Source organism: Salvelinus sp. IW2-2015, linkage group LG28 (assembly GCF_002910315.2).
Source record: "Salvelinus sp. IW2-2015 linkage group LG28, ASM291031v2, whole genome shotgun sequence".
Taxonomy (NCBI): Eukaryota; Metazoa; Chordata; class Actinopteri; order Salmoniformes; family Salmonidae; genus Salvelinus; species Salvelinus sp. IW2-2015.
This window is the reverse complement of record NC_036868.1, coordinates 3,302,923-3,327,192: the sequence shown is the minus strand read 5'-3', so window position 1 is coordinate 3,327,192 and position 24,270 is coordinate 3,302,923. Positions and strand designations below refer to the sequence as shown.

Here is a 24,270-nt window from a genome sequence, read left to right as displayed (position 1 = left end):
ACGGCGAGAGACAGACGGCGGCACAGACTGACAGACGGCGGCGAGAGACAAGACGGCGGAGAAGAGAAAGAGAACGGACGAGAAGAGAAGGACGGACGGAGACGGAGAGAGGACGACGAGAGAGAGAGCGGACGGAGAAGAGAGACGATGGACGGAGAGACGGACGGAGAGAGAGACGGACGGAGAGAGAGAGACGAGACGAGAGAGAGACGGACGGAGAGAGAGACGGACGGAGAGAGAGACGGACGGAGAGAGAGACGGACGGAGAGAGATGGACGAAGAAGAAGACGGACGGACAAGAGAGACGGAGAGAGAGACTGACGGAGAGAGAGAGACGGACGGGAGAGAGAGGAGACGGACGAGAGAGAGAGACGACGAGAGAGAACGGACGGAGAGAGAGACGGACGAGAGAGAGACGGACGAGAGAGAGACACGGAGAGAGATGGACGAAGAGAGACGGAGACGGACGAAGAGAGACGGAGAGAGAGACTGACGGAGAGAGACAGACGGAGAGAGAATTGGCCACTATTCTAGAAAAATCCTCAGCCCCTGGTGTTAGTCTCCACAATTCAGAGGTTAAATGCCTACTCTTCTCAGATGACCTGTGCCTGCTGTCACCCACAGCACCTGGCCTACAGCAAAGCATGGACCTGCTAGACCTGGGCCCTGGCAGTAAATCTCAAAAAGAGAAGATCCAGATCTCAGGGAATTAGACCAAAGTTCTCAATTGGTACAAAATATATAGAGTACTGCACACACTACAATTACATAGGTTTAAAAATAAGCTCAACTGGACACCTTAATGAGGCAGTGAATGAACTGAGAGAAAGCACATAGGACATTCTACGCCATTAAAAACAAATTCAAATTGAAAACACATTAAAATTTGGCTAAAACTATTTGAATATGTCATTGAACCAATTGCACTTTATGCCAGCGAGGTGTGGGGTCCAATTGCAAAACAAGATTTCACCAAGTGGACAAACACCCCATTGAAACCCTGCATGCAGAGATCTGTAAGATTTTCCTACATGTCCAGAGGAAAATTACAAACAACGCATGCAGGGCAGAATTAGGCCAATATCCACTAATAATAAAAACTCAAAAAAGCGCAATTAAGTTTTGGAAACATCTAAAGTACAGTGACCGCCTKWTACCAAGCCCTGCAATGTCAAGAGCTGAGCAAAGAAAAGAGTCCCCTCATCCAAAAGGTGCTATAGACCACTTTCTGCCCCTCATCACTGTCAAACGCTCCCTAAAACACTTCTGCGAGCAGGCCTTTCTAATCGACCTGGCCTGGGTATCCAGGAAGGACATTGACCTCATTCCGTCAGTAGAGGATGCCTGGTTAGTCTTTAAAAGTGCTTTCCTCACCATCTTAAATAAGCATGCCCCATTCAAAAAATGTAGAACCAGGAACAGATATAGCACCTGGTTCACTCCAGACCTGACTGCCCTTGACCAGCACAAAAAACATCCTGTGGCGTACTGCATTAGCATCGAATAGCCCCTGCGATATGCAACTTTTCAGGGAAGTTTGGAACCAATATACACAGGCAGTTAGGAAAGCAAAGGCTAGATTTTTCAAACAGAAATTTGCATCCTGTAGCAAAAACTCCAAAAAGTTCTAGGACACTAAAGTCCATGGAGAATAAGAGCACCTCCTCCCAGCTGCCCACTGCACTGAGGCTAGGAAACACTCACCACCGATAAATCTACACTAATCGAGAATTTCAATTAGCATTTTTCTACAGCTGGCCATGCTTCCACCTGGCTACCCCTACCCCGGTCAACAACCCTGCATCCCCCACAGCAACTTGCCCAAGCCTCCCCCATTTCTCCTTCACCCAAATTCAGATAGCTGATGTTCTGAAAGAACTGCAAAATCTGGACCCCTACAAATCAGCCGGTCTAGACAATCTGGACCCTCTCTTTCTAAAATAATCCACCGAAATTGTTGCAACCCCTATTACTAGCCTGTTCAACCTCTTCCGTATCTTCTGAGATCCCCAAAGATTGGAAAGCTGCCGCGGTCATCCCCCTCTTCAAAGGGGGAGACACTCTAGACCCAAACTGCTACAGACCTATATCTATCCTACCCTGCCTTTCTAAGGTCTTTGAATGCCAAGTGAACAAACAGATCACAGACCATTTCGAATCCCACGGTACCTTCTCCGGTATGCAATCTGGCTTCCGAGCTGGTCATGGGTGCACCTCAGCCACGCTCAAGGTCCTAAACGATATCATAACCGCCATCGATAAGAGACAATACTGTGCGCAGCTGTATTCATCGACCTGGCCAAGGCTTTCGACTGTCAATCACCGCAGACTCAACAGCCTTGGTTTCTCAAATGATTGCCTCGCCTCGTTCACCAACTACTTCTCAGACAGAGTTCAGTGTGTCAAATCGGAGGGCCTGTTGTCCGGACCTCTGGCAGTCTCTATGGGGGTGCCACAGGGTTCAATTCTCGGGCCAACTCCCTTCTCTGTATACATCAATGATGTCGCTCTTGCTGCTGGTGACTCTTTGATCCACCTCTACACAGATGACACCATTCTGTATACTTCTGGCCCTTCTTAGGACACTGTGTTAACAAACCTCCAGACGAGCTTCAATGCCATACAACTCTCCTTCCGTAGCCTCCAACTGCTCTTAAATGCCAGTAAAACTAAATGCATGCTCTTCAACTGATCACTGCAGACACCTTCCCGCCTGCCTAGCATCACTACTCTGGATAGTTCTGACTTAGAATATGTGGACAACTACAAATACCTAGGTGTCTGGTTAGACTGTAAACTCTCCTTCCAGACTCACATTAAACATCTCCAATCCAAAATTAAATTTAGAATCYGCTTCCTATTTCGCAACAAAGCATCCTTCACTCATGCRGCCAAACATACCCTCGTAAAACTGACTATCCTACCGATCCTCAACTTCGGCGATGTCATTTACAAAATAGCCCCCAACACTCTACTCAGCAAATTGGATGCGGTCTATCACAGTGCCATCCGTTTTGTCACCAAAGCCCCATATACTACCCACCACTGCGACCTGTATGCTCTCGTTGGCTGGCCCTCTTCATATTCGTCGCCAAAACCACTGGCTCCAGGTCATCTATAAGACTTTGCTAGGTAAAGCCCCGCCTTATCTCAGCTCACTGGTCACCATAGCAGCACCCACCCGTAGCACACGCTCCAGCAGGTATATTTCACTGGTCACCCCCAAAGCCAATTCCTCCTTCGGCCGCCTTTCCTTACAGTTGTCTGCTGCCAATGACTGGAACGAACTGCAAAAATCACTGAAGCTGGAGACTCATATCTCCATCACTAGCTTTAAGCACCAGCTGTCAGAGCAGCTCATAGATCACTGCACCTGTACATAACCCACCTGTAATTAGCCCATTCAACTACCTCATCCCCATATTGTTATTTTGCTCCTTTGCACCCCAGTATCTCTACTTGCACACTCATCTTCTGCACATCTATCACTCCAGTGTTTAATTGCTATATTGTAATTATTTCACCACTATGGTCAATTTATTGCCTTACCGTTATTCTACCTCATTTGCACACACTGTATATAGACTTTTTGTATTGTATTATTGACTGTTTGTTTATTCCATGTGTAACTCTTTGTTGTTGTTTGTGTTGCACTGCTTTGCTTTATCTTGGCCAGGTCGCAGTTGTAAATGAGAACTTGTTCTCAACTAGCCTACCTGGTTAAATAAAGGTGAAATTATTATTATTATTATTTTTAAATCCAGCTGGTCCTGGATTCACAACCGTGTTCTACTAACACACTGAAGCCTCAGGACCAGAACATCCAATCAATCAGAATAAAACAAATTACAACACAATCAAAACTACATTGCTTATTGGGAAACACAAGCACAAAGCAAAATGCAGTGCGATCCGGCCCTAAATTGACAGTACACCATGGCAAACTATTTGACCATGGTTACTGATCAAAACCTTAGAAAAACCGTGACAAAGTACAGGCTCAGTGAGCACAGCCTTGCATTGAGAAGGGTAGACACAGGAATACTTGGCTCCCTGTAGAGGAAAGGCTGTGCAACCACTGCACKACAGCAGAACATGAGACYGAGCTGCATTTCCTGACAAAGTGTCAAAAATATAAAACAATTAGATAGTGTCATTTCCCCAAATTTGAAACCCTTWTTCAAGGTTTCAAAGACCTCTCTGATGAGGATAGGCTACCCGTCRTGTTGGGGGAGGACACAGAGAGCTGTGGGTTGGCAACGCACWACATTGCTGCCTGCCATAAGATGAGGGACAGTGTCTGACAGACCAATCAACCTGCACATGTCCTCTACTGTATGCTTATTGTTATTGTTCAATGTATGGTTATTTTGACCCTTGGTTATGGTTGTTACTGTTGTCCCGTTGACAATTTTGATTCTTATTATTTTCATATTGTAAATATCCAAAGTAAGCTTTGGCAATATGTACATTGTTACGGCATGKCAATAAAGTAAATTGAATTGAGAGATCGACAGACAGAGAGAGCGACAGATAAGCTGGTAATCTGAGTGAGTGGATAATGCTATTGAAGGAGTGTAGGATGAGGCAGACCCACCTGTAACTCATAGACGCGCACCAACTTGTCCAGGCAGGCTGTCACCATGACCTTCCCCAAGATGGCTAACGCTGTGACTGCATGGCTGTGACCCTTATAGATACGGACCAGCTCACCCGTCTACGCATGCACAGACACAGAGGGAGCAAGGAAGATGTCAACCAAAAAGACTGAAATCAAATAAATCAACTACATCCACATGACCGTTCCGTCATACAGGAATGAATGTGTTACGATGATTATGTGAAAAAGGAAATTGATGGGAGGGGTTTGACACTCACGTGGATGTTGTGGGCGTGTACAGACGTATCACTGGAGCCGCTGAAGACCAGGTCATTCACCACCTGACATCAGACAAATGGGGTAAGAATGATCATAGCTGACAGGCAGTCAGAGTTGTCCGTTCAAGACCACCAACAAATTAACGTTACATTAAACATGCCAAGTGTTAACTCTAGTGCCCAAAATGAGAATAAAACACTGATTGCATCACATTCAGACCACTACTAGAGAACAAACCCTGAAATATGCAGTGTCAGCGTAGGCATGCTGACCCAGGATCAGGTCCCTCCTGTCCATATGGTCTAAGAGGGAAATGTGATCTCGGTAAAGGGTCGGGGTTGACTCCCCAATTGACTGAATTAAAATGGAATTGACCCCTGACCCTGGACACAGTGCTGACATACGATAAGATTTCTATTTTAGATCATATCAACTACCCGACTCCTCACCTTCATACAGAGGACGGTCTTGGTGTGYCCCTGCAGTGAGCGCAGCAGCAGACCGCTCTTGGCGTCACGTACGCTGATGGTGCTGTCGTAAGAGCCCACTAGCAGCACCCGKCGCGCTCCCTCCTGGGACGTGCCCAGGCAGCTCACCCCCCGTGGGCCGTGGCACTCGAACACATTCAGCTGCCTCTGGGTCTGCAGGGGAGAGAGGGAGGAAGAGYGTAAGGAGAAGAGGAAGAGAACGGAAATGTTTGTTTCATATTCTGACCCAAGCTATAACTAGGAACTACCATGTTGAATAGAGGACCAATCAAAGCGTCTCAGAGAAGGAGTGCCGATCTAGGATCGGTAGTGCCTTTTTGATTGTAATGGAGAGAGAATAAAATCATATGGATAAGGGGGACCTGATCCCAGATCAGCACACCTACTCTGAGATGCTTTATGATTTCAGGACCTGAACTCCAGGCTTAGACAAACTCACCTTGACCTCAAAGCTGACCACAGATCCATTTGCCAGGCCTACGTACAGGATGTTCCAGTGAATGTGCAGACACAGCACCCGGTCGGACAGAGAGATCTGCTCAAGGCACTTCTTTGACTGAAGAGGGAAAGGAGGATGATGAGGACAACAGATATACAGTAGGGAGAGGGTAGGTGATGTATAGGAAGAGAATTCTCAAATCAAAAGATGACCCATCTACACACAATACATCATAAATGACAAAGTGACCAGAAATATCACATTCACATTACACCCCCCCCCCTCCCCTGAGTCAAAACTTCATAGAAGCACCCCAGTCTGTCTTTCTGGGTACGTTTTTATTCTGTACAGACTTCCTTCTTCTCACTGTCAATTAGGTTAGTATTGTGGAGTAATTACAATGTTGTTGATCCATCCTGTTTTCTGCTATCACTAGGGCTGTCCTCGGGTGAAAAAAATTATTGGTTGACCAGGAGTTGTCCAGTTCTTTCAACCAATCGACTACTTTTCCATATATAGACAGACACACCTTATGTGTTTGAATAAAACCAACTACATATGCACTAAGCACACTGTTTGATTAAATAAGACAAACAAATGACTAAAGAAAGAGCCTGATGGTCACACGGTGTACATTTTTTTTTAAATAAGCGAGTGCCTGTGTGATTGGCGCACATTGTCTCGCTCTCCTCCCTACTACAGTGAAGGCACCACAGCACAGCAAGTGTTAATTGCGCTCTCGGTGCTGAAGCTGCAACAAAAATCAGCCATTTAGTTTCTTACTCGTTCCTGACTGAAATTTGTTACCATAATCCCTAATTTGTTCAGGAAAAACATTCCCTATTCCCTCAAACCTTGCTCTCTTTACGTGAAACAAGTACGCATGGCATGCGACCAATAGGGTCTGACCTATAGCATATCATTATCACATCAATAAACAAACACCAAAAAACAACAACACCTGACAGCAGAATGGATGCGGAGGACGTGAAAAATACACTTGAAAACGGGAGAATGTTTACTGGTTGCTCAAAAAAAAAAAAAAAAAGGGGGAAGTGGAACCTGTGGAAGATGTTTGACTTAGTTGTGGAAATTACTGGAGATCAAGAATAAGGAGGGTATAGGAAACAGGCGTTGTGTGAGTATTGTGTCCCAAACTGTTGCTGTTAGATTACAATAGTATTATTTCTTCTAACAAGTTGTAAGTGTAAACACTAAATAAATAAGTGTACAAGAGTCATAACATTCAAAATAAATATATATATATAAAGCCTTTATTACAGCAGACTAAAAACAGCTGCATGCATTCGTGAAAAGCGTTTTATTTTTTYTTTAGGCTAAATATTCAACGCTCCCTTTGGTTATTTAATTTTTTAACTAAAAATGCTTGATTGCATTTCAAAGCGTGAATGTCTGTGTGATGGAATTAACGAATGATCCAGTAGCCTATATAGTGAAATATAGGCCTAAGTAAGTTACGGTATTAAAGACTAAACAGGACGCGCTCTAAGGCCTAGAGCTCGATGGTGGTTATACAAGGATACTATACTAAGCCTACTAATGATAATGGCATTACTTATTACAAAGACGATCATAAAAATAATTGTAATAACAAGAAAAAGGAGATCAAGAAAAAGGAGGCTATAGGAGTGAGAGTTGTGTGCATATTAAAGTGTGACAAACTGGTGCTGTTAAATTACAATATACCCTTTCTGTCTGTTTGAAACAGAGTAAACACTCAATTAATAAGTATATTAATAAGTAATATTAATAAGTAATACCAGTCTGCTCTAACAATTTTTTAAAAGCCTTTATTATAGCAAAGATTAAAAACAGCTGAATCTGTTAAATTGTTTTGTCAGACATTTTGCCGTTACATGAGGCTTGGTGCTCACGGAATCAGTGGGCTATTAAAGAAACACTCAAACAGGCAACATAAACAGGATCTGTCTGATTTCTGTAGATACAGTTGAAGTCAGAAGTTTACAAACACCTTAACCAAATAAATGTAAACTCAGTTTTTCACAATTCCTGATATTTAATCCCAATAAAAATTCCCTGTCTTAGGTCAGTTAGGATCACCACTTTATTTTAAGAATGTGAAATGTCAGAATAATACTAGAGAGAATGACTTATTTCAGCCTTTATTTATTTCATCACATTCCCAGTGGGTCAGAAGTTTACATACACTCAATTAGTATTTGGTAGCATTGCCTTTAATTTGTTTAACTTGGGTCAAACGTTTCGGGTAGCCTTCCACAACCTTCCCACAATAAATTGGGTGAATTTTAGCCCATTCCTCCTGACAGAGCTGGTGTAACGGCGTCAGGTTTGTAGGCCTTGCTCTCACACGCTTTTTCAGTTCTGCTCACAAATTGTCTATAGCATGAGGTCAGGGCTTTGTCATGGCCACTCCAATACCTTGACTTTGTTGTCCTTGTTGTCAAATTTGGAAGTATGCTTGGGGTCATTGTCCATTTTGGAAGACCCATTTGCGACCAAGCTTTAACTTCCTGACTGATGTCTTGGGATGTTGTTTCAATATATCGACAATTTTCTTTTATCATGATGTCATCTATTTTGTGAAGTGCACCAGTCCCTCCTGCAGCAAAGCACCCCCACAACATGATGCTGCCACCCCCGTGCTTCACGGTTGGGATGGTGTTCTTTGGCTTGCAAGKCTCCCTCTTTTCCCTTCAAACATAACGATGGTCATTATGACCAAACAGTTCTATTTTTGTTTCATCAGATCAGAGGACATTTCTCCAAAAAGTACGATCTTTGTACCCATGTGCAGTTGCAAACCGTAATCTGGCTTTTTTAAATGGCGGTTTTGGAGCAGTTGCTTCTTCCTTCCTGAGCGGCCTTTCAGGTTATGTCGATATAGGACTCGTTTTACTGTGGATATAGATACTTTTGTACCTGTTTCCTTCAGCATCTTCACAAGGTCCTTTGCTGTTGTTCTGGGATTGATTTGCACTTGTCGCACCAAAGTACGTTCATCTCTAGGAAACAAAACATGTCTCCTTCCCGAGCGGTATGACGGCTGCGTGGTCCCATGGTGTTTATACTTGCGTAATATTTTTTGTACAGATGAACGTGGTAGCTTCAGGCGTTTGGAAATTGCTCCCAAGGATGAACCAGACTTGTGGAGGTCTACCATTTATTTCTGAGGTCTTGGCTGATTTCTTTTGATTTTCCCATAATGTCAAGCAAAGAGGCACTGAGTTTGAAGGTAGGCCTTGAAATACATCCACAGGAGCTTCTAAAACCATGACAACATTTTCTGGAATTTTCCAAGCTGTTTAAAGGCACAGTCAACTTAGTGTATGTAAACTTCTGACCCACTGGAATTGTGATACAGTGAATTATAAGTGAAATAATCTGTCTGTAAACAATTGTTGGAAAAATTACTAGTGGTTAGAGCATTGGACTAGTAACCCAAAGGTCGCAAGATCGAATCCCAGAGCTGACAAGGTAAAAATCTGTCTTCCGCCCCTGAACAAGGCAGTTAACTTCTTATGGGCAGGTGGGACGGTAGCGTCCCACCTGGCCAACATCCGGTGAAATTGCAGAGCGCAAATTCAAACTACAGAATTATAAATATTTAACTTTCATAAAATCACAAGTGTAATACATCAAAATAAAGCTTAACTTCTTGTTAATCCAGCCGCTGTGTCAGATTTCAAAAAGGCTTTACGGCGAAAGCACACKATGCGATTATCAGAGGACAGCGCCCCGCATACAAAAAGGATGAAAAACATATTTCAACCAGGCAGGTGCGCCACAAAAGTTAGAAATAGCGATATAATAAATGCCTTTGATGATCTTCTGTTGGCACTCCAAAAGGTCCCAGATACATCACAAATGGTACTTTTGTTCGATAATGTCCTTCTTCATTTACATAAAAACTCAGTTTAGCTGGCGCGCTTCAGTCAATTATCCACCCAGTTTCCCTCCATCAAAATGCATACAAAATGAATCCCAAACGTTACTAATAAACTTTTCCAAACAAGTCAAACAACGCTTATAATCAAACCTTAGGTAGCCTAATACGTAAATAAACGATAAAATGTAAGACGGAGAATCGTTAGTCTTTACCGGAGAAAAATACCAAAGAACGCGCTCTCGTCCACGCGCTTGGAAACACTACAGCCAAAKTGGGAGCCACCTAGCTAAACTACAATTTCTGGCTACATTTTCCAAAAACCAGCATGAAACTCTTTCTAAAGACTGTTGACATCTAGTGGAAGCCCTAGGAACTGCAATCAGGGAGGATTTCGCCTTATAATAAAAGTGACAGCAATTGAAAACAGTAGTAGGCTGAATTTGTTTTGGGGGGGGGTGATTTGTCCTCAGGGTTTCGCCTGCCATATCAGTTCTATTATACTCACAGACATAATTCTAACAGTTTTAGAAACTTTAGAGTGTTTTCTATCCAAGTAGACCAATTATATCCATATCCTAGCTTCTGGGCCTGAGTAACAGGCAGGTTACTTTGGGCACACTTTTCATCCGGACGTGAAAATACTGCCCCCTACCCAAGAGAGGTTAACCCACTGTTCCAAGGGCGTCATTGAGAATAAGAATTTGTTCTTAACTTACTTGCCTAGTTAAACATTTCTTAAACATTTCTAAAAAAAAAAGTAAGATCTCTGTCCCCATGGAGTGGCCATCGCGGGGCCCTGACCTCAATCCTATAGGACGTTTGTGGGCAGAACTGAAGAGGCGTGTGAGCGGGGAGGCCTGCGGACCTGGCTCAGTTGCACCAGCTCTGTCAGGAGGAATGGGCCAAAATTCACCCAACTTATTGTAGAAGGCTACCCGAAATGACGTTTAACGCAAGTTAAACGCAATGCTGCCAAATACTAATTGAGTGTATGTGGGCTTCTGGCCCACTGGGAATGTGATGAAATAAATCATTCTCTCTACTATTTTTCTGACATTTCACTTAAAATAGTGGTGTTCCTAACTGACCTAGGACAGGACATTTTTACTATGAATAAATGTCAGGAATTGTGAAACACCATAGCCAAATACATTTAAACTCAGTTTATGTAAACTTCCGACTTCAACTGTACCTGTGTGCGGTCTATATTATATGTATATGAGATCATGTGACACTTAAATAAAGTCCAACTGTGTGCAATCTAACTAATTGTGTGACTTCTGAAGGTAATTGGTTGCACCAGATCATATTGAGGTGCTTCATAGCGGTGGGGGTGAATACATATGTACGCACCGCTTTTCAGTTTGACCTTTTCTAGATCTTTTTTAGAAACCTTTCACTTCACCGAAGACACGACACTACCAAGTGAATAGTGGACTGTGAGAGAGGCTAGGCCTTAAAGCTAGTCAATTGGAGTGGGCTGATCTTTGTTTGGTGCCTGCATGGAAGGATGTCCCAGCAAGCTTTTCTCCCCAGTGGTTTGTTCGGCAGGAGTCCTACAAGAGGCTGGCTCACGCTAAACGGATTAGAGGGAGAACAACAAAACCACATGCCCGCTCCATGACTCAACATCACCATCTTGTCATATCAGGCCTATGCGATCCGCATACAACACCTCCTTTATGGCATACGGCAGCTCTCTTTATTCCCCTCCATGCTCCATGTATATTTATCGTTATCCCTTTCCCTCCCCCTCCATCACTTTACATTTCCAATTCAAGGATACTCGATTGATAGGACATTTTGTAAATATTGCCAAAGCCAACTCAATCGTGTTATTTTTCTCTCTGTGTCTCTCACAAACTCACTAGCTCACCTAGGGCTGGGCGATTTGGCCTAAAAATGTGATTAATGGTTGACCGAGGTTGACCATGGTTGACCGAGGAAGAAAAATGATTCCAAGCACCACCCTCCTTTTGAAGCTTCCAGTCTGTTATTCAAACTCAATCAGCATGACAGAGTGATCTCCAGCCTTGTCCTCGTCAACACTCACACCTGTGTTAACGAGAGAATCACTGACATGATGTCAGCTGGTCCTTTTGTGGCAGGGCTGAAATGCAGTGGAAATGTTTTTGGGGATTCAGTTCATTTGCATGGCAAAGAGGGACTTTACAATTAATTACAATTCATCTGATCACTTTTCATAACATTCTGGAGTATATGCAAATTGCCATCATATGAGCTGAGGCAGCAGACTTTGAAAGTTTTATATTTGTGTCATTCTCAAAACTTTTGACCACGACTGAACATACAATACCCCATAATGACAAAGCAAAAATGTATTTTTACATTTTTTGCAAATGTATTAGAAATATATAAAAACATACATTATTTACATATGTATTCAGACCCTTTGCTAAAATATTTGAAATTGAGCTCAGGTGCATCCTGTTTTCAATTAATCATCCTTGATGTTTCTACAACTTGATTGGTGTCCACCTGTGGTAAAGTGTATCTCCCGGGTGGCGCAGTGGTCTAGGGCACTGCATCGCAGTGCTAGCTGCGCCACCAGAGTCTCTGGGTTCGCGCCCAGGCTCTGTCGCAGAATTGGCATAGCGTCGTCCGGGTTAGGGAGGGTTTGGCCGGTAGGGATATCCTTGTCCTTGTCTCAGTATGTAAAAAAATAAATAAATCAATGTTTGAACTCTACTGTAAGTCGCTCTGGCTCTTGGCCGGCTCTTGGCCGGCAGGGATATCCTTGTCTCAGTATGTAAAAATGTAATAAAATGTATGCACTCTACTGTAAGTCGCTCTGGATAAGAGCGTCTGCTAAATGACTAAAATGTAAATGTAAATGTTAAATAAAGGTAAAATAATTTTTTCAAACATTTTGCTATTATGCACATAGCAACATAGGGAAAGGTGCCAATTCTATAGGGCACTGAAGATCATGTTTCAGAACCGTGGACAGCGAACATATCCAACACGGGAGAAAGCACATTTGTTATAAAATAGATTTATTTGTGTTGCACCATTATTTTTACATAATATAAATCATATACAATTTCAGTATCACATGTCTTAGTGATGGACTATGCCATCCTCGTGGCCTCCACAATGGATTAGTCCACCGAGACAGGCGCGAATCAGACAGGTGTCTTATACAACATAAAAAATAAAGATTGCGACTGCTCGACTAAAGTAATCTCGGTCAACCAACAGCCTATAGACCAAACAATCGACCAGTCAACTAAATGTGGTGAGCCCTACCTACCTCACAGTCATTAAACGCTGTAACAGTTTTAAAGTCACCATTGGCCTCATGGCGAAATCACTGAGCAGTTTCCTTCCTCTCCGGCAACTGAGTTAGGAAGGACGACTGTATGTTTATTGATAACAAATCCAAAGTGTAATTAAAAACTTCACCATGCTCAAAGGGATATTCAATGTCTGCTTTTAAAATGTTCTACCCATCTACCAATAGGTGCCCTTCTTTGCGAGTCATTGGAAAACCTTCCTGGTCTTTGTGGTTGAAATTCACTGTTCGACTGAGGGACCTTACAGATTATTGTATGCGTGTGGGTGCAGAGATGAGGTAGTCATAAAGAAAACATGTTAAACACTATTGCACATGGTGCGAGTCAAGACATTTCAGCTTTCATTTTTTATTAAAATGGTAAAAAAAAACTAAAAATATGAATCCACTTTGACATTATGGGGCATGGTGATGTCATTATGGGGTATTGTGGATAGGCCAGCGACCAAAAATATCTAAATCTAATCAATTTCAAATTCAGGCGGTAACACCACAAACTGTGGAAAAAGTCAAGGGGTGTGAATACTTTCTGAAGGCACTGTGTTATGAAAGGGGTGTGGTACCTTGATGCTGAAGCAGCGGATGGTGAGGTCACTGGAGCCGGTGTAGAGACGTGCTGGCAGGCCGGGCAGAGATGACACCAGCAGGCAGTTGATCTTGTTGGTGTGGCCCTCAAACACCGCTTGGCACGCTTTGCTCTGAACACCACAGGGACAAAAACACAGTATCTCAGCATTGTAAGCCTGTCAGTCAAATCAAATTTACATTGTAGAATAATAGAAGACATCAAAACCATGAAATAACACATATGGAATCATGTAGTAAACAAAAYAAGTGTTAAACAAATCAAAGTATGTTTTATATTTGAGATTCTTCAAAGTAGCCATCCTTTGCCTTGAAGACAGCTTTGCACACTCTTCCAGCTTAATGAGGAAGTCACCTGGAATGCATTTCAATTAACAGGTGTGCCTTGTTAAAAGTTCATTTGTGGAATTTCTTTCCTTCTTAATGAGTTTGAGCCAATCAGTTGTGACAAGGTAACGGTGGTATACAGAAGATAGACCTATTTGGTAAAAGACCAAGTCCATATTATGGCAAGAACAGCTCAAATAAGCAACGAGAAACGACAGTCCATCATTACTTTAAGACAGTCAATCCAGAACATTAAGAACTTTGAAAGATTCTTCAAGTGCAGTCGCAAAAACCATCAAGCACTATGATGAAACTGGCTCTCATGAGGACCGCCACAGGAAAGGAAAATCTGTTCTTTCGTCTGATGAGTCCAAATTTGAGATTTGTGGTTCCAACCACCATGTCTTTGTGAGACGCAGAGTAGGTGAACGGATGATCTCAGCATGTGTGGTTCTCACCGTGAAGCATGGAGGAGGAGGTGTGATGGTGTGGGGATGCTTTTCCGGTTGACACGGTCAGTGATTTATTTAGAATTTAAGGCACACTTAACCAGCATGGCTACCACAGCATTCTGTAGCGATACACCATCCCATCTGGTTTGCGCTTAGTGGGACTATCATTTGTTTTTCAACAGAACAATGACCACTTCTCCTTGCCATTATCAATCACCTGAGATAATAAGACAAGACGTGAAATTTTGCTAACGTATAACGGGGGTCCCTGGGTAACCGGTTGCCTGGGTGGGGGGTGCTTGGTTGCCTGCAAGGGGGTCCCCGGGCAAGAAAATGTTTGAGACCCCTGTCCTATACACCTGTTATATACGCACCACTAGGCAATATGCTCGTGCTGTGTTATCCCCTGAACATGTATACAAGAAGCCCCCGTGGATCTGGAGGTCATGGACGGTGCCAGTGTGGCCCTCGAAGCTCCCCAGAGACGGCTCCTGCTCCTCAGCCACGTCGGCACACTCTGAGGGGGGAGAGATAGAGGGTCAAAACCAGGAAACGGAGCCATATCCCAAAAACTAGTTATCGGACAGAAACTCGTACATCGTGTAAACTGACTTACAAACACAGACATATAATACACTCACGCTCTGCGGCATTAAAATTCAACGTTTATGACTAGTTGACTATCTTTAATTTCAGCCAAAAAAATGGTGGAAGTGGACAAATGAAGCAGGTAACTCACTTGGGGGACTAGGTTTCTCTTTCACAGTTACAGGGCGTAACTTCATTTTGCTGGGGAAACAGAAACCACAGGTATTTCACATAAGGGGGGGAAAAAACATTGCATTCAAAAGAGGATTCTAATGCAACGATGTGGGTTGATACTCTGATAACATAATGCCTGGAAACACTACAACGCCTGGATACACTGATCTAGCAATTACCAAACAATTTTGCTTTCATTACGGTTATTGATACCTAGGTCCTTGAGATGTTATTGTTTATTCCTTTATGGTAAATGTACAGTAAAGAGACCAACCCGTACCCGGTGTCTGTTAGTTTGACGTCCTTACGGTCCTCCTTTACCACGACTGTCTGGGTACTGCTAGAGTTCACCTCCACACACACAGACCTAGGTGGGGCAGGAGGGGTGGAGGGGAGCTGTGCGGGAGCAGGGGTGTGTGGAACAATGGCCTCCGGCTCCTCCTCGGCGTCCGAGTCATCGATGGCGACGACGTCCATGTTGGATCTCGGCTGGCGCTCTACAGTGACTGTCTCGACGTAGCAGTCGCTGTCTCCTTCGTCACCCCCTTTACCCCCATCCTTCACCTGCCCCAATAGAGGGTCTTTCCGCCCCTGTGTGAGGTGGACAGAGGTGAGGGTGAGCCCCTCTTGGTCCTCCCAGTCCTCAGAGTCACTGGTGGTGGAACTGGCGGTTGAACTCTGGTCTTGAACGTCTTCCCGCTTTGACTTGGTCATCCTGGTGGCCTTCTCCTTGCTCTGCTTCTTTTGCCTTCCCCTCAGCTGCTTGGTGCTGGTGGACACTGAGATGGAGCTACCCACCACCCTCTGCTGGCCGAGTGTCGCAACAGCAGGTGGTGTAGTTGCAGGAAGGGCCACTGTGGTGGAAGGGGATTTGGCGGGTATGGGGATGGGTAGAGGTGAGGGAACGACGACAGGGGTGGTGGAGGGAGGGTTCACGAGGGGATAGGAAATGACAGGACTGCGTGAGGGGGTGGCGCGAAACTGGCTGTTGAGAGAGACAGGCTCTTCTTTGACAGGCAGGCTCACTGAGGTGGAGGGGGTGGGGTTTAGGATGGGTATGGCAGAGGAGGTAGAGGGGTAAGCCGGGGTCAAATTGGGATAGGGCGACAAGGGTGCTGCAGATGTGGGCCCAGTGGGGGAGGGGATACAGAGGTTGGACAGAGGAAGGAGTGAGGGGTGCTGGGTAGGCGCCGCTGCCACTGCCCCTTGCATCCCCTGCAGGATCTCAATACGCTTGGCTCGGAGACCGTTAATCTCTGTGGTAACCTGAAACACAGACAACAAAAGTGAAACCGATGCCACACTTCATCTATTCATCCTCTATGGATAAGAGCGTCTGCTAAACGACTTAAATGTAATGTAAATGTATACCAGGGTCGTGTTCAGGGTCGTTCCTATGTGTATCTTAATAGAAAAATCCAGGTAGAACCTCCGTTTCACTCGGTTTCCTTCCCTTTCATCCCTACTGATCACAACCCAGGTAGATGTAGTGAGCATCCCGGGCGTAGTACCTGCTGTTTGACCAGTAGGAGGCGCTGCACCTCTGTGTAGGCGACCTGCAGGGTGTTGCGGGCCTGGATCAGGGAGGTGTCCAGGCTCTGTAGGGAGCCGCTCAGCTCCTCCTCCATCAGAGACACGGCTAGCAGCTGGTCCACCTGGACATTCTCTACAGAACAGGGAATGGAGTAAGTCTGGATGCAACGACGACACAGACAAAGTGTGAATCTCAAAAGTCTCATGTGGGGATCTTTACCAGTCTCATCTCCTTCATCAGCAATGACTGGAAAACACAGGACATGTCAAAGCAATATACTGGGGAGTGTCTTTCCCCTTCCCGGTTCAACCCTACTGGGGAGMGTCTTTCCCCTTCCCGGTTCTTTCACAGTACAGGTAAAGGAGGGGAGACAAGGAAAGAAAGACACTTTGGACTATTGAGATGCACTCACAGAATTGTGATCACACCGACTGACTATGGAAATGAGTTACAACAGTGATATGGAACATGGAGCAAAGAAAAAAATTGCCGACATTGACATATAGCTCTATTGCAAAGTTATAAATGGTTGAATTTCTAGCTTGAAATATACTTATTCATGTTAAACATACCAGAACTTAGTGATTACTTTACATAATAAATATATAAGAAATGTATATGTTGGGGGTCAAAGAGGAAGGAAGGGCAAAGAGGAACTTTGTGTATGGAAAGTTAGAGTGCGAAAAAGGAAGTGCAGAAAGTTCATATTCTGCTCAAATATGCTATTGTTGAATATAAATGTTTCTAAGGAAGAAGGCAAAGGGCAACAGTCTAGTTTCAGTTCTTGATAAGGCAGGCCAGTTARTGCAGAACCAGCCTGAAGACTATCTGATTACAGTCCTCTCTCTCACACACTTCCATGAGGGTCCTGACAATACCAGTAAGAGGAAACTACTGTGTTTGACTAACAACAGAGAAGGACTGTCTTAGACATGCAAGGAGATGACTCCACCTATTCGGAAGGTATAAATATGTGCTTGTGTGACTTGTATGTTGTGTTTGCAATAAGCACTCAGTGGGTTGAATAAACTTGGTTTGAGCTGTTTCTAGTCATCTGAGTTTTTACTCTGTTTGTTCAGACCCTAATAGTTGGCGTTGTRGGCAGGATTCACCACGATTTACAGTCYAACTGGAGAGTTCGAAATCAGTGGAACAGAAGCCAGCACCAAAACAAGGTAGGCACAGTTCCTATACCTGTTACCACTCATTCTGACATCTTGGGGAGATGAGTCGTAGGCTGAACACAAATTAAGATGTGGACCTAGAAAGCGTGAGCTTATTCAGTAGTCCCATTGTGTTCGACCGGTCGTAGATTTATGGTACAGGGTAAGTCCCGAACAGGGTGGTCCCTGCGGCGTTTAAGTCCCTAGGGGGTGAGTGKCGAGTGGGATGATTCCTGCGAGCGRCATAAATTGAGCTTACGGGGTAGGGTAGTTCTTAAGGAGGATAAGTCCCAGAGCCATAGGTGGTCGGCCCACGGTAGGGTCCCAAGCGGGTGGTCCATGCGGAGGGTAAGTCTCGAGTGAAGGGGTGTTCCACGTTCAGAGCTGTGGGTGACCCTACGGTGTAAGGTAAATTTCAGGCTAGGGTAAGTCCCAGTGGGGTTGGTTCCCTGCCAGACCAGTAAGGGGGGTGAAAACAACAGCCGCGGTGGTCGTTAGGCCGTAAAGTATGTGTGGGTATGGATAAATTGTCATGCTTGATAGGCTGTAGAGAAGTAGTCCATGTAGAAGGACAAAGGCAGGAAGTGCATTCGGTGGAGAATAGGAGATATCCGAGAATATCTGTGCTTAAAGATGAAACATTGCCAATGAGTGGGAATGTGGATGGTGATAGAAGGTTGCCTGTAGGTTCTGGAAGAAGGCCCCCTCCATGGTTGAAAAAAGTGAAAGGATATTAGAACGTTATTTGAAAGTGATGTGTGTATTAGCAGTAGCAATAATGAGAGAGCTTGGTTTATGCCCTATTGGTGCGGCGAATCGTGAAAGATTATGTGGAAATAGGAAGACAAGTGAGTAATTTTGGTAACGCGTGTTGTCAACAACAGTTTTATTTGAGGCGTGACACTGGTATAAAACATTAGGTCTCCCATATTCTCTAGTAGTAAACTGTCAAACGTTTCAGTATTGGTTTTAATACAAGGTATCAAGGTCCCGTGACCAAATTATTAGGCACCTATACCGTAAATTATTAGGCACCTATACTGTAACTACTCTCCTGTTAGTGGGTATCACTACCTGGAAAAATAGTTAAAACTGGTGTGTATTGGAGCCGTAGGTGAGGAAATCTAAACACGGTCGGGAGAAGCGGCGGAATAAGAATTATTTAAATGGCGACCGGCGGCCCCGATCCTCCCTTTAAAGGGTGGCTAGAGGAAGAAAAGTCTTAGGGGAGCTGAAAGAGGCGCACGAGCAATCTACCAATTCGGTTCGAATATGAGAAAAATGTAGCCAACTAGATAAAATTGCCTGATGACGAATCTAATAATGAATTCAGAGATGCTATTGTGAGTTGGCACAATGACATAAAACCTTAATCTAAAAGCTCAATACACCAGTGTTTTGATGTCAGCGTTCAATCAACAAAAGCAAAACCGATAAACCACAATTAGTAGATGTAGTCAGCATCAAAAGGACTGGGGAAGTGAGTAGGTTGATCGGATGGAAGACACATTTGCACACCCATCTGGTATTAGCAGATAAAGGTAATGAATATGCGGGAATTTCTACCTCCGCTTTGATGACAGAGTTGAACCCCACCGCCAAAACTGCTATTGCAGTTTGGGCGGAGATAGTTCAATTAATCTAATTCCGCTCACTTTGCAGTGCTTGTAGTCACGACTACCCATACCCCAGGCACCGGTAATGGACCCGAGTAACAACAATAAAAGCAAGCCGGAAGGTAAATCTGACAACGAATAAATTTGGCGGCGAAAAACCCCGAACCTTGTTCCCAATGGCTATGGGTGGTGTCTGAGCCCTCTGCACCGGCTCATTCCGGGGTAAGTGCGGCTGTGCAGACATATTTTTTATTGAGCAACATGCAGGCACTCCTGAAAGCAGCCGGAGTTGAGGTAACGCAAAGGGGTATTTGGCCTATGTGCGGTCGTCAAATTGGCTAAATTTACGATGAAAAATCATTAAGTTCAGTGGGGTTACAGGGATAGAATCTAAAGCTATGCAATTACTACCCATGCTGTTAACAATAGGTCCAGTAACAATACCGGGCTCATTCTCCAGTAACAATACCGGGCTCATTCTTTATGGTAGCCGGGGTAGAACCGATTATAATGTACAGAGAAGTAACAATATGGGCATATTTCAGGAAGGAGGGTACAACAAAAACAATTTAAGAAACAACTTACCGCTGTTTGACTTAACCTTTTGCTTTTTCCCACTCTGATCCACACCAGAGGTGTCTAACAAGTCACTATCCTGAGACAAAGACAGAGGAAAAGAAGGGTCAACACTAGCTGGCACATTTGTTAACATCAATAGACTTTTAAAGAAGCAGGAAAAGTAGCAGCCTGATTGTCTATTAACTCCTCCCCTTACCACTTTCCGCTTCTTCTTTTTCCTCTTTGTATTCAACTGGCTCTGTTCACTGTCCACTCCTGCCTCCCTGTACTGCTCTGGTTCAGTCTTCACACATAAAGACTGAGGGGCTCGGGATGACTTGCTACCCCGCAGTGCAGTGCTAGGCTTCTCCGATCCCAGGGTCCGAGCCTCTGACGGTTGCTCTCTGATGACATCACTAGCAGGCATTGCCCGTGGGAGAGAGGGAGTGGGTAGGGCTGCAGGGGGRGGGGCTCCGTCGGGGAAGGCAGACTCCCATTGYAAGCCCTCTGTTAGGGGGAGGTCCTCGTCTTCATCCAGGGCCAGGCCCTCTGGGTCAGAGAGGGGGTTCACCAGTTCAATGCCAAACCTGCAACATGAAACCATTACCTTCCAATTACAGATAATATTGTAATGAGCAAAACAGATGCATGCTCCCAGAGCAACAGTCAAAATAGACAGTTTGATCTTATCTTAGTCTTAAACTGCATTGTTAAAAAAAAATACACAATGGTCCAGAATAATCAAATTGCTTTCCTGGTCATGGACTAAAAACCAATCCTTCTAAATGAAGAATATCCATTGAAAGCACGTTTTAGTCCAAGACAAGACATAGGACTGGTTTACWAAACCCAGGTTAAGTGCTGCCCTCCCTCACCTGGGCATGCCTTTGACTTTCTCCTGCTTCTTCCGGTTGGCCTCCTGGTACATCTCCCTCCAGTTGACCTTCCTCTGTGACCCTGCTGAGCTGAGCAGCTTCTTCAGTGTGGGTTTGAGCCCCGCCCCTGTCCCCGTCTCCTTCTCTCCCTCGCCCTTCCGTATCCGGCGAGCTGCATTCAGGTTAGGCTCATGGGTTCCAGGTTTGCTGATACGTTGGGTCAAGTCCCTCTTCAGAGAGGTGGATCGTGGAAGGGTGCTCAGTCGGGGCACAGTTGAACATTCCTGGGGATTGGTTTGGCTGCTACCCGGACCGTATGTGTCTGAAGCCAATCCCGCACCTTCCTTAGTCGGTTGTGAGTTACTGTTTTCCTCTACCTTGGGGTATCGGGTTGATCCTCGTTTAGCTTGGTTGCCAGGGAGAGGCCGAGTTTCACTTGAAGCCACAGATCTGGTAGTGCTAACCTGTGGGGACTGCAGGGAGGTGGTGGTGGCGGGGAGGCTGGTGAACTGGCTGACTGCGGAGCTGGAAAGTGTGGCTGCCTCTCCACACTTGGTCCTCTGTGTCCTTCTGGTTAGGCCCTCCTCGGCCTCAACCTCTGCCCCGCTGCGAAGGCCCCGAGTTGTGGTGAGAGTCGGGGTGACGGAAGAGGCTCTTGGTGGCTCCCTCACCCCCAGGGCTCTCCGGACCTGACGCAGCATCACAGTGACGTCCACGCTCCGTATCCGGCCCTTGTCGCTGTCACCCTGACCAGAGGGACCCGAGCTGGAGGTAGAGACGGGGGCAGTGGAACTACCAGGAAGTCCCTCCCCTGGGCTGAAGATGATTGCTCCTTTTGATGGTAGGTGATCACTAGTGAAGTCCATATCCTGGGTCTTTCTGGGGGTGGGCCTACTGGGTGCCTGCCCATAGAACTCGTAACCCAACTGGCTGGTTTTAGGCCACCGCAGCTGGCCTGGTGGTGGCGTCACAGGATTTACTCCGGATCCTCTAAGGCTCTTATTAAATGCATTGGGCCTGCTAGCTTTGAAGCCCCTTCCTCTGACACTAGTGCCCAGGCTCTGGACGTCAGGACTGCCAGAAATTGGAGGATTGTCATTACTGCCAACTTGATGGGGCTGGGACAATGTGGACTGGGTGTGTTGTTCACTATAGGGGTAGCATGTTCCACCTGGGGGTCCCCTAAACTCTGGCCAGGGAGGCTGAGCTCCACTCTGCCCCTGCGGTGTGGCTGGCTGACTGGGGGGCAGACACTTGAGTTTACAGGCGAGCCTGTTCTCCTTGTTTTGCACCATCTTACCACTGAGCGGCTGTGATAATGTCTTCTGCTGGGGTTTCTTCTCTTTGGACAGGTTTTTTGGTGTTTTTGATTTAGCTACTTTTAGTTTTGCTACTTGCGGTATCCATTTCAGTGCTTGTCCCTTTGGCTGCTTGGGACATTTCCGCGTGGGAGCTTTCTGCTTTTCGGGGTCTTGCTGCGCTTCCATTTTTAGATTTAGTTTCCTTTTCTTCCTCCTTTTCTTTTTCCTATGTTGGAAGACAAACGGAATGACGTTCAAAATAAAGCCAGTAGGGATTTAACAATAGGCATCGGTCCCTGGTTCAAATTTCAAAGAAATTAGTGCGTTGGCCCGCAGGGCCCAAACCGATCCAAATGTAGCATGAACTCCAGGCGATCCAAATGTAGCATGCATCGGTCAGAACATCGATTCAAACATTACGACTCACCGGTTCATCATTTTGGGGTTGCTCATATTACTTTATTTTTACCTTCTGAAAATACCTCTTTTGTGACAACTGTGTTCTCTCCTTCATTGTTGAACTAAGCAAGTAATTGTGTTGACAGTCATTGATCTACAAGTAATTTTGCATCAACCCCAGGCAATATCAGTAGCATAGTCAAACAGTGCTCAGCTTCGCGCGCTGACCAACAAGAGGTAGGCCTATTCCTGAACATGTCACCTTGAGCATTCAAATGTTTGTTAAATGGCTTGCGCAACATTGTGCTTTATTAGTTGAGTAACAACCAATGTAATTTGCTAGGTTATATTTTATCAAATGCYCTGTTGAAAATTGTGTTTTATCAGAATAAAAGTATTTAACCCTTTCTTACCCGGTAAATGGGGGTTGTTTATTCGGCAACAATTGACAAAACTTTGCATCCCTAGTTATATCCTTAACACACACACACACACAGAGAGGACCAGCTCATGAGCTCTAGATTTTCATTTAGAACGGGAAATTAATGTGTTAGTGCAACAAATGTTAGTTCATCGAATCGTAATCCTATCGAATGGCATTGATTTCATTCCTTTAATCAAACGAATCGCACTGAATCCTTTAAACTGAAACGTATTGTTCCTGTATCGTATCCCATGTATCTAGATTATTTTGGAATCGTCTTGAAAGGAAAGATGCACATCCCTAAAAGACTGGCTTCTTTGCTAAGCAAACTCTAGTATCTCATGTGTCTTGTATGACAAAGACAATGTAGTGCATGTAGCTGCTTTAAGAAGCTGTAAGAATTTTTTCAACTGGCACAACAATTTACATTTTTACAAAGTACTCTCAGGTCTCCTTTTGTCTAAAATGAAGAGACAATGTAATAAACATGGAACTCACTCCATCTTATGCAATTCTTTGTTCCTTTCCCTGATTTTGGAGAGCAGCTCTGCGTCGAGGTCTTGTTCCACATACATAGGCTTAGTCTTCCGTGGCGGGTTCTTGATCTTGTCTCCGTGCGACTGGGTGGAGATGTGCTCGGCGTACTCAGTCAAACCCTGAGAGAACACGTTGCACACTTTGCACCAGTGCCTACAATCCCTGGGGAAGAGGAGGGGTGGCATATTTCTCTAGTCCTCATAATGCTTATTTCTCTAGTCCTGGCCATGCTTATTTCTCTAATAGTGATTATTTATTTATTAACTTTTAGTTACTCAGGGCAGACCAATTGAGACCAGGGGTTCATTCCCAATGGTGCCCTGGGTGGAAAATTCTCTCACAACAGGAAGAACAATTTATATTACAATTAAAACATAATGCATATAAACTTAATACCAGGTCTAGAAATGGAACTTAGACGGTGTGTGGAACTAACCACCACCAAGTAATAGAGAGTCAGTCTTTAACTTGAAAACATCATTTTTTGTAGGGACATGGTACTAATTATTACAGATARGGCTGCATTAAGATAGGTTATTCAGTTCACAAAAGACCTGTATGGTTGGGAATTGAATCTCACCCGCCCTTCACATTCTCAAGCTCTCGGTGGTGTAGCATGCTCTGCATGTGCTTGTGTGCGTCCTGTAGGATAGTTAGGAGAAGAATTAAAAAATCATAACTTAAATAACATCTCTCAAGACATGGCAATCGTGAAAAATGCCAATC

The 24,270-nt window shown here is 44.7% G+C and overlaps 1 protein-coding gene across 5 annotated transcripts in view; it reads right to left on the bottom strand.

Moving 5' to 3' along the window:
• The window catches only part of znf106b (zinc finger protein 106b), a 129,406-nt gene that overhangs the window by 104,218 nt on the left and 918 nt on the right, over positions 1-24,270 (bottom strand). The window contains exons 3-16 of one of the 5 annotated variants that reach the window (XM_023973690.2): positions 24,125-24,186; positions 23,506-23,706; positions 20,884-22,410; positions 20,226-20,595; positions 20,036-20,105; positions 16,649-16,803; positions 15,418-16,403; positions 15,115-15,164; positions 14,750-14,892; positions 13,575-13,709; positions 5,807-5,923; positions 5,329-5,520; positions 4,879-4,941; positions 4,598-4,717 (exon numbers count right to left, since the gene is read on the bottom strand). In XM_023973690.2, the coding sequence (XP_023829458.1) occupies positions 4,598-4,717; positions 4,879-4,941; positions 5,329-5,520; positions 5,807-5,923; positions 13,575-13,709; positions 14,750-14,892; positions 15,115-15,164; positions 15,418-16,403; positions 16,649-16,803; positions 20,036-20,105; positions 20,226-20,595; positions 20,884-22,410; positions 23,506-23,706; positions 24,125-24,186 (4,191 nt within the window). Of the gene's footprint in view, positions 1-4,597; positions 4,718-4,878; positions 4,942-5,328; positions 5,521-5,806; positions 5,924-13,574; positions 13,710-14,749; positions 14,893-15,114; positions 15,165-15,417; positions 16,404-16,648; positions 16,804-20,035; positions 20,106-20,225; positions 20,596-20,883; positions 22,411-23,505; positions 23,707-24,098; positions 24,187-24,270 lie in introns of those variants that run through there. The other 4 variants (XM_023973692.2, XM_023973693.2, XM_023973694.2 and 1 more) reach the window with 4 other exon arrangements.